The 10063-nt window shown below is 63.5% G+C and overlaps 1 protein-coding gene across 2 annotated transcripts in view; it reads left to right on the top strand.

The window, feature by feature from the left end:
• Window positions 1–9399, top strand: part of NOTCH1 (notch receptor 1) — a 44043-nt gene extending 34644 nt beyond the window's left edge. For both annotated transcript variants that reach the window (XM_081803962.1, XM_081803963.1), the window contains 9 exons: window positions 182–610; window positions 1136–1284; window positions 1982–2198; window positions 2367–2454; window positions 2545–2710; window positions 3261–3556; window positions 4644–4791; window positions 4877–4974; window positions 6179–9399. In XM_081803962.1, coding sequence (XP_081660088.1) covers window positions 182–610; window positions 1136–1284; window positions 1982–2198; window positions 2367–2454; window positions 2545–2710; window positions 3261–3556; window positions 4644–4791; window positions 4877–4974; window positions 6179–7696 — 3109 coding nt within the window. In that variant the 3' untranslated portion in view covers window positions 7697–9399. The remainder of the gene's footprint in view (window positions 1–181; window positions 611–1135; window positions 1285–1981; window positions 2199–2366; window positions 2455–2544; window positions 2711–3260; window positions 3557–4643; window positions 4792–4876; window positions 4975–6178) is intronic.
• Window positions 9400–10063: the final 664 nt, after the last annotated feature.

Here is a 10063-nt window from a genome sequence, read left to right as displayed (position 1 = left end):
GGGGAGGCGGGTGCAGGCGGGGAGGCGGGTGCAGGGGGGCTCGGGGAGGGGGCGCTGGGGGTGGGGCGCAGGTGGGGAAGCGGGTGCAGGCGGGGAGGCGGGCGGAAGCGGGGCTCTGGGCGGGGCCGCCGGGTGGGCGGGGCCGCCGGGTGGGGCCTGAGCGTGCCTGCGTCCGTCGCAGCCCCCTGTACGACCAGTACTGCAAGGACCACTTCGGCGACGGGCACTGCGACCAGGGCTGCAACAGCGCCGAGTGCGAGTGGGACGGGCTGGACTGCGCGGAGCACGTGCCCGAGCGGCTGGCGGCCGGCGCGCTGGTGCTGGTCGTGCTGACCCCGCCCGCGCAGCTGCGCAACAACTCGCTGCACTTCCTGCGGGAGCTCAGCCGCCTGCTGCACACCAACGTGGTGTTCAAGCGCGACGCCCATGGCCAGCCCATGATCTTCCCGTACTACGGCCGCGAGGAGGAGCTGCGCAAACACCCCATCAAGCGCGCGGCGGACGGCTGGGCCGCGCCTGGGGCCCTGCTCGACCGGGTGGAGGCCGCCCTGCTCCCGCGGGGCCTGGCGGGCCGCCGGCGCAGGGAGCTGGACCCCATGGACATCCGCGGGTGAGTAGCTCCAGCCGGCTCCCCTGGGCCCTCCCAACTTGATGTGGAAGAGACGGAGGGTCGGACAAGACCGGGACTTCTGGGGCCCACCTGTCCAAGCTCCTGGCCCTCCACCTCCCACCCCCCACCTCCTGGCAGGTGCTCCAGCGCCTGGGGTCAGCTCCCAGATAAGGACTAGACTCCTGAAATCTCTGTTCTTCTGCAATGGGAAAAGGATGCTTGCGGCTCCCAGTGGGACGGGGGAGGGCGGCAGGGCTGGCTGGGAGGGCACTCTGAGGGGTGTCTCAGGTGTCACAGCTCTACTGTGTGCTGGTGCTAGGCTTGGTGGGCTGGAGAGAGCACTGTCCACCTCCGGGGTGGTTCTGTGCAGGCGTGGCTCCCTGCGGCCCCAGGCCATCTCTCGCATCCTGGGAGTGCCCTCCCTCCCCCCTACCTTGGGATGATGCCCTGGGCCTGAGGGGTAAACAGGGCGGCTGCAGGGGGCAAACCTGAGGTCTGAGCCTCCTCACCTGGCTGTGCCCCCAGATCCATCGTCTACCTGGAGATCGACAACCGGCAGTGTGTCCAGTCCTCCTCACAATGCTTCCAGAGCGCCACGGACGTGGCCGCCTTCCTGGGCGCACTTGCCTCACTGGGGAGCCTCAACATCCCTTATAAGATCGAGGCCGTGCAGAGTGAGTAGCCCGCCCCAGCCCCGCTTCCTGAGGGACAGTTTGCTGGCTTCTAAGGAAAGTCTACCTGGGAGGGGGCAGGTCTCCCAGTACCCCCCCCCAAATGTTCTTGTTCTCTGTGCCATTTTCCGCCCACGGGTGCGTGTCATGCCATCCAGAGTTCAGGAAGCACTTTTGTGGGATTCTGCCTGGTGCGCCCTCCCTCCCCGTAGTGACAGCTGTCGGTGCGGCTGGCCCAGGGGACGGACACATCTGGCAGAAAGTGGGAGCCTTTTTCTCCCCTCGCTCATTCCCCTGATTTTTCTCTGTTGGGTATTATTTCAAAATCATTACAGCTTTTTAAAAAAGAGAGAGAGAGAAAAGAATTGATCGGTGTCATGTGAAGTGTTGAAGTTTGTATCTCGAAAATCCCCCTAAATCCTTTGTCTTAACAGCTCAATGCAAGTGCAGTGATTTGAAGTTGGCTAATCCTTCTCCCTTAAAGGAGAAAAAAGTAAAAGCCGTCTCCAGATAGTCGGCGGGTGCAGGAGAGAATTTAGCAATAGTTTGCAATTCTGATTAATCGCGTAGAAAATGACCTTATTTTGGGGGGCGGGATGGAGGAGAGCGGGTGAGGAGGCGCCCAGCCGTGGAGCCAGTCCGCTGCCCCCCGGCCGCCGGCCTGCCGCGGAGCTGCCGCCTGATGTCCGGACGCCCACAGGTGAGACCGTGGAGCCGCCCCCGCCCCCGCAGCTGCACTTCATGTACGTGGCTGTGGCCGCCTTCGTGCTGCTCTTCTTCGTGGGCTGTGGGGTGCTGCTGTCCCGGAAGCGCCGGCGGCAGCATGGACAGCTCTGGTTCCCCGAAGGCTTCAAGGTCTCAGAGGCCAGCAAGAAGAAGCGGCGGGAGCCCCTCGGCGAGGACTCCGTGGGCCTCAAGTTAGTGCATGCCACCACAGCCTCTGGGGGGCTTGGGGGAGATGGGGCCCACCCCCTGCGGACCCACGGGCCTCACCTCACACAGTGCGAGGGCCTCGGGTGGCCGCCTGAGCCGCAGCCTCAGGGGGAGCCCCGCTCAGTCTCGCTTCCCCACCCCCCCGCCTCCAGGCCCCTGAAGAATGCCTCAGATGGCGCTCTCATGGACGACAACCAGAACGAGTGGGGGGATGAGGACCTGGAGGCCAAAAAGTTCCGGGTGAGTCCGGTGGGCTCCTGCGCCTCCCCGGGCGGCTCTACCCTGCCCCGGGCCCCACGTGACGGGGCCCTCTGCTCACCCCTTCCTCAGTTCGAGGAGCCGGTGGTTCTTCCTGACCTGGATGACCAGACAGACCACCGGCAATGGACCCAGCAGCACCTGGACGCTGCCGACCTGCGTGTGTCGGCCATGGCCCCCACACCACCCCAGGGCGAAGCTGACACTGACTGCATGGACGTCAACGTCCGAGGGCCAGGTAGGTGCACCACCGGCCACCTGCACCGCCCCCCCAGAGGCTGTCAGGATAGGGTCCCATCCAGCAGCCGGCTGGGGGGTCGGTGTTCTGGAAGCCGAGCACTGCGGGGGGCAAGGCGCTCCCTCCGTGGAGCAGGTTGGGCCATCCCGGGAGACTCTCTGCTCTTAGCCAGCTCCGTCCTGGGGGAGGCTCTCTGCCCACCAAATTAATTCCTTCTCTTGAAACATCTGAGGAGCTGATTTCCCAGCCACACGTGTCTTATGTGGCCTCTTCTCGGGTGGGTTATCAGTGAAGATCTCAGGCAGGTCAGGAAGCAGAGCCACAGGGTCGCCTCTGCCCACCGGCCTGTTGGCAGCTGGACTTGGCTCTGTCCCTTGGGAAGCTCAGGTTGATTTTGGTGGCCCCGGGTGGCGCGGCCATGGGTGCGGGGTGCCACGGGCTGGGCCGCACGTCCACACGCTGCCCACCAAGTCGGGACCATCGACACACCAGTCGGCACTGCTGCCGGGAGCCCGCCTTCCTGACGGAGCCCTTGCCGCCCCCCACACAGACGGCTTCACGCCCCTCATGATCGCCTCCTGCAGCGGAGGGGGCCTGGAGACGGGCAACAGCGAGGAGGAGGAGGACGCGCCGGCCGTCATCTCTGACTTCATCTACCAGGGTGCCAGTCTGCACAACCAGACAGACCGCACTGGCGAGACCGCCCTGCACCTGGCCGCCCGCTACTCGCGCTCCGACGCGGCCAAGCGCCTGCTGGAGGCCAGCGCAGACGCCAACATCCAGGACAACATGGGACGCACCCCGCTGCACGCCGCCGTGTCTGCCGACGCGCAGGGAGTCTTCCAGGTGGGCAGCTGTGCCACACGTGCCCTTCCGCCTGCCCCCGGGGCCGCTGGTGTCTGCCCCGCGACCCCGCAGCTCCGGGTCAGGCACTGGCAGGGAAGGCAGGCTGGAGGTGGGCCTGCAGGAGGTCGGCATGACCTGGGGGGCGGGGGGCGCGGGGTGTCCGCGCCCTGACCCGAGGCGGCTTCCCGGTCCCACGCAGTAGCCCGGCAGGGCCTCCCGGCTCCGCGGCAGCCTTGGCTGGAGGCGTAGCTGTGGCGGCGAGACGGGTTTCAGGGCTGCAGCGGACCTGGGGCTCTGGCCTCGCTGGGAGCCCAGGCATCGGGTGGGTCTCGGGGATTGCCCCTGCACTGGCTCGTCCCCGCCACAAGTTCCCGGACCCTGGCCGGCCCTGCCCTGAGTAGACAGACCAGGCGGGGCACAAACTGGGGGAGTCGTTGCAGAGCCGTTAACGTGATGATTTGTGACGCACCGTTCTGCAGAAGTCAGGCCCAGCGAGCCCCTGGAGGCGGGCTCTGGCTGTCTGCCCTGACGGCCTCTCCGGCGAGCAGACACGTAAATTCCCGTGGGCACTTCGTGGGAGTGAGGCCAGCCGGGACGCCGCCTGGCGCCCAGCGCCTCCCCCCACCAGTGCACAGTGACCACCCTTCCCACTTGGGACCCGGGGTGCAGCAGCATCTGAAGGACTGCCTGCACCTCTGTGTCCTGGGTGGACACAGCATAGCTCAGCGGTTCTGAGTCCGTGGTCCAGGCGTGGCTCTGCCCACGGGGCTGGGCTGGGACTGAACCCTCTGTGTCCTGGAGTGGCGATGGCAGCCAGGCCCGGGGCGAGGATGAGATGAGGCCACACTTGGGCATCGAGGGGACGGGTCTGTGGGGGCGGCGCAGCCAGCACCCCGGCCCCTGCCCCTCCAGCCGTGGCTGGCGGAGTTCCACCCTTCCTGCACTCCTCCCGCCGTCCACGCTGGCTGCGGCCACACAGACCCCAAGAGGGACTTTGTGGTATTGCGGACCGGTTCCCAGGTATTGGTCTGAGGCCGGCAGCCTCAGACCCCTGTCTGCCAAGCCTGAGAGCTTCCCTGTCGTCTAGATCCTCATCCGGAACCGGGCCACGGACCTGGACGCCCGTATGCACGATGGCACGACACCGCTGATCCTGGCGGCCCGCCTGGCTGTCGAGGGCATGCTGGAGGACCTGATCAACTCGCACGCCGACGTCAATGCCGTGGACGACCTGGGTAAGGCAGGCTGCGGCCCGGCCCGCGCAGGATGGGCCTGCTGCCGCCTGGGCTGCCCCAACCTACTCTCTGCTTCCGCACGCAGGCAAGTCTGCCCTGCACTGGGCCGCCGCCGTGAATAACGTGGAGGCTGCCGTCGTGCTTCTGAAGAACGGGGCCAACAAAGACATGCAGAACAACAAGGTAGGCTCCGGGGCCGGGGTGAGGCTAGTAGGTCCCTCCACCAGCACCACCTCTTTCTGAGCACGGCAACACCGAGCCCCTGCGTAAACCCCTGGGCTCTGACTTCCCAACCTGCGAAGTCCCCGTGAGGAGCCCCGAGCTCAGTGCCTGTGCATCGCTTGCTCTTCGGCCTACATCCACGTGCTTGCTGACACGTCCCCAGCAAGCGCATGCGTCTTAGCTCAGTCACCATGACCAGCACTGCACCTTCTGTCCTTGGCAATCACTGGGCAGGGAGGGTCGCTGCAGATGGTACAGAGAGAGCTCGAGCGCCGCTGGGTGTGGGGCTTGGCACATCGTGAGGCCCCCAGGTGCAGAGGTGAGCGGCCACCTTCCTGCACGTGAAGCCTCGGCCCGTCTTGCTCTCTACCGCCGTGGCATGTCCCCAAAGCAGACTACAGACCCAGTCTGAGCTTTGGGTGCTCATCGGCTGCAGGCAGGCATCCCAGCTCCTCGGCAGCCGGGCCTTGCCCACATCTCCCTAACCCCGCCTGGGTCTCCCTCTTTCCTTCCTGGGGGACACAGCAGCTGTTGGACCCAGGCATTCCTGAGGCCCCTGCAGGCGAGGTGTGACCCCGTGCCTCCCACTGGGGAGGCTGAGCCTCAGAGAGGCAGGGACTGCCAGAAGGGTATCAGGCCCTTGTGTGAGGGCCAAAGCCTTGTGTGAGCCAGGGAGGCACCGTCAGGCCACACACTCCCCACCCTCTGGCCACGCAGAAGCTCACGGAGACATGTGGCAGACAGGGAAACCGAGGCTCCGGGAAGGAGCTAAGGCATCAGGCTCACTTGGGGACCATGTGGGATGGGGCACTCCCTCCCTGGTGCCAAGGACACACCTCAGGGATCCTCAAGCCCCTGAAATTGCTGCACTATTTGGCTCTGCTGTTCTGGAGACAAGAGAGAGGCCACAGTTGTAGATTCCCCGCGGGGTCTGTGTCCCCCATACAGGTGAAGTCCCGGTGATTTAGAACACAGAGTCCCGCAGACCGCCTCGGAGCAGGTCGGGTCTCAGGAGATAGATTTTAAGGCTGTTCACGAGGTCTAATCCGGTCAGCTGACGGCAGAGTTACGGGACAGCCCACATGAGCGTCCCTCTGCCGCGGTCCCTCTGGTGACGGGGCGTGGGTGTGGGCGACCCCCTCACCTGCCCCCCGGCCGTTCCCAGGAGGAGACGCCCCTGTTCCTGGCTGCTCGGGAGGGCAGCTACGAGACCGCCAAGGTGCTGCTGGACCACTTCGCCAACCGGGACATCACAGACCACATGGACCGCCTGCCTCGCGACATTGCTCAGGAGCGTATGCACCACGACATCGTGCGGCTGCTGGATGAGTACAGCCTGGTGCGCAGCCCCCAGCTGCACGGCCCTGCCCTGGGCGGTGCGCCCACCCTGTCCCCGCCGCTCTGCTCTCCCAACGGCTACCTGGGCAACCTCAAGCCGGCCGTGCCGGGCAAGAAGGCCCGCAAGCCCAGCACCAAGGGCCTGGCCTGTGGCGGCAAGGAGGCCAAGGACCTCAAGGCGCGCAGGAAGAAATCCCAGGACGGCAAGGGCTGCCTGCTGGACAGCTCGAGCGTGCTGTCGCCCGTGGACTCCCTTGAGTCGCCCCACGGCTACCTGTCGGACGTGGCCTCGCCGCCCCTCCTGTCCTCTCCGTTCCAGCAGTCCCCGTCCGTGCCCCTGAGCCACTTGCCCGGCATGCCTGACGCCCACCTGGGTGCTGGCCACCTGAGCGTGGCTGCCAAGCCCGAGATGGCAGCGCTGGGTGCGGGTGGCCGGCTGGCCTTTGAGGCGGGACCGCCGCGGCTCTCCCACCTGCCCGTGGCCTCCAGCACCGGCGCCGTCCTGGGCACCGCAGGTGCTGGCGGCGGAGGCGGGGCCGTGAATTTCACCGTGGGCGGGACCGTGGGCGGGGCCGCGGGCTTGAACGGCCAGTGCGAGTGGCTGTCCCGGCTGCAGAACGGCCTGATGCCAAACCAGTACAACCCGCTGCGAGGGAACGTGGCGTCGGGCCCCCTGAGCACGCAGGCCCCTGCCCTGCAGCACGGAATGATGGGCCCGCTGCATGCCGGCCTCTCCACCACGGCCGCCCTGTCGCAGATGATGAGCTACCAGGCCCTGCCCAACACGCGCCTGGCCGGCCAGCCGCACCTGGTGCAGACCCAGCCGCTGCAGCAGGTGCAGCAACAGCAACAGAACTTGCAGCTGCAGCAGCCCGGCCTGCAGCCGCCCAACGTCCAGCAGCCGCAGGGCCTGCCGCCCCAGCCGCACCTCAGCGTGAGCTCGGCCGCCGGCGGCCACCTGGGCCGGAGCTTCCTGGGCGGGGAGCCGAGCCAGGCGGACGTGCAGCCGCTGGGCCCCAGCAGCCTGGCGGTGCACACCATCCTGCCGCAGGACAGCCAGGCCCTGCCCACCGCCCTGCCCGCCACGCTGGCCCCGCCCATGACCACGGCTCAGTTCCTGACCCCGCCCTCGCAGCACAGCTACTCTTCCTCGCCGGCGGACAACACCCCCAGCCACCAGCTGCAGGTGCCTGAGCACCCCTTCCTCACCCCGTCCCCCGAGTCCCCGGACCAGTGGTCCAGCTCGTCACCACATTCCCACGTCTCTGACTGGTCTGAGGGCATCTCCAGCCCGCCCACCAGCACGCAGTCCCACATCGCGCACATTCCGGAGGCGCTCAAGTAAACAGCCGGCGCCCCGGCGGGACCCTGTGCTTCCTTTCCCAAGCCCTGCTGGGGCCGCCTGCATGCTCCGCATGGACACCGGGACGGACCGAGGGGGCTTTTTCTTAAGAAACATGTTTTTGTACAAAATAAAAGGACAAGGATTTTAATTTTTTTTTTTAGTATTTATTTATGTACTTTTATTTTACAAGGAAACACTGCCTTTTTATTTATACGTAATGTTTTCTATGGCTTCAGGTAACAGCTTTTATCTGTTCCAAGAAAATAAAGTAGTTCTCAGCCAGGATTTTCGTACTTAAGATAACTCTTGTTACGTATTTGTAAAATATAAACAAAGATTCATGATTAATAAATGCCATTTATTTATTGATTTTTTTTTTTTTTCCCTTCAAAATCCAAAAAGAAACGATGTTGGAGAAGGGAGGCTTGAACCAGCATCGTCCAGAAAGCTGCCAGGGTGCCTGGGCCTGCTGCCAGGTCCCCAGACGCCCCCCACCCCGCACCCGGCCCCGAGCCTCCTGCACGCATCACCTGTCTTGTGCGAGGAGATGCATCTAGACGCAAACAATAAGACAGAACTTTTGTCAACACCTTTGGCATGTGGATTAATTTGCATCTAAAATAGGAACGTAAAATGTAAAATGATGTGGTTTATACATTTTGGTGGCTTTTTTTAAAATGATTTTTTTGAAAACATGCTTTTAAAGATGTGTTCTTGGGGTGTCCCAAGAACACATTTCATGGTACCGATCATGAATCTTTGTTTTGGGTTCAGTATTACCCAGTTGTTGATTGGTCTTGTGAGTTCCTGTTCCTTCTAGAAGCTCCTCTGCCCCCACCCTGGCCTGGATGTTTAAGCATTGTGTAAGAGTGAGGAGTCAGGTGGCTGTGGGGCACCCACCTGGGACGCCACGTGGAGGAATCCTACCCTTTTCTGCAGAGAGACACTGCCTGGGCCACCCCGATGGACCGGCAGCACTGGGCCTAGGCTCAGCTCGAGGCCCCGTTTTCACGAGAGACTTCCCGGAGCAACCTCTGTCCAGGCTTTGGAGAAACGTGGCTGTGTCCGGCCTCGGTTTGCAGAGACGGCTCATCCCAAGGCCTGGCGCAGCTCAAGGGTGCAAGCAGCTGAGGTGGTGCCCCCAGGGCCACAGAAGCCAGCTCGAGGGCCACCCCTCCCAGTCTGGGGGTGGGGGGCGTGTACCCGGGGAGGGAGCAGATTCTTGCAATATCAAGTATAAGCCTGTGGCAAAGTAAATATCTGTAAATACATTTTTAAAGGTGGATTTTGTTTAAAAAATCTGAATGAACAAGTCTGTCGGGGGTCATGCTGACGAGGGATGTCAGAACATGGCTCTGCTCACGACCCAGGCCTGGCAACCTGACCTGCCGCCGCCTGGACCGTAGCTCCGAAGAGCAAACCCAGGGAAGGCTTCCCGCTGCCTCCTCCAGGCAGCCTCCCCGGCCTTGCGGGGGGCAGTGTTGTGCCATCCCTAGTGGGCATGACCAGACATGCCCTAAGATATTGACTCTTACTGTGTTTTGTAAAAATAGAGTGTAGTTTACAGAAAAAGGAAACTTTTTAAAAAAGTTACCTGCGTGCAAAACTGTAGGCGATGAAAATGCTGTTATTTTTTTTTCATCTTTTTTTGTTAACTGATTTGCAATAAAAGTAATGCTGATGGTCATCCCGATTTTGCTAAACCTGGTTGTGGCGTTGGCTTCCTTTCTTGGAGGGAGGGCAGGCCGTTCTGCTCCGAGAGAACCAGCAATTCCTCTGGTCCCTCTGATGGAGAGCGATGAAGCCCACCCAGCCCTGGCCACTCAGAGGTTCTGCAGTGTCTGCATCTGTGCGGGCCACACCCCGAGCAGGGCGCACGCGGCCCCCCTGCAGGGGCCTCCTGGGTCTGGGGTGACGTGGCTGCCGGGACAGCGGGCTTTAGGCTCCCCCATCTGTCTCGGTCAGAGGGGCAGGGCACCACTTACCCGACCTAGGGATGGCAGCCGGGAGCCCGCGGCAGGCAGGAGGTGCACAGGGAGGGGCCCGGAGGCCACAGTGGGGAATCCAGACCCCAGCGGGAGGGCAAAGGGAGCCGCAGAAGCCTCTGAGCAGGGGCACCGCGGGGATGATGGAGTGGGGAAGGTTCTGTGAAGCCCAGGGAGTACTGCTAAGAGGGCTGTCCCCTGCCAGTCACCCACACAGGCCGCTCTCTCTCCCTCCTGCCTCCACCCGGCCCCACCCCAGCTAAGTGGATTCAAACCAGATTAACAGAGCGGAAGTCTGACACCCCCTTCTGCTGCGAAGTGCTGCCCACCCCTGCAGGCCCGGCCTCCCCAAGCACAAGTGTGAGCCCAAGATTTCCTCGCT

Source organism: Leptonychotes weddellii, chromosome 14 (genome assembly GCF_054177405.1).
Source record: "Leptonychotes weddellii isolate Sample4059 chromosome 14, ASM5417740v2, whole genome shotgun sequence".
NCBI lineage: Eukaryota > Metazoa > Chordata > Mammalia > Carnivora > Phocidae > Leptonychotes > Leptonychotes weddellii.
The sequence above is the reverse complement of the archived record's forward strand: the minus strand, read 5'-3'. Positions and strand labels throughout refer to the sequence as shown.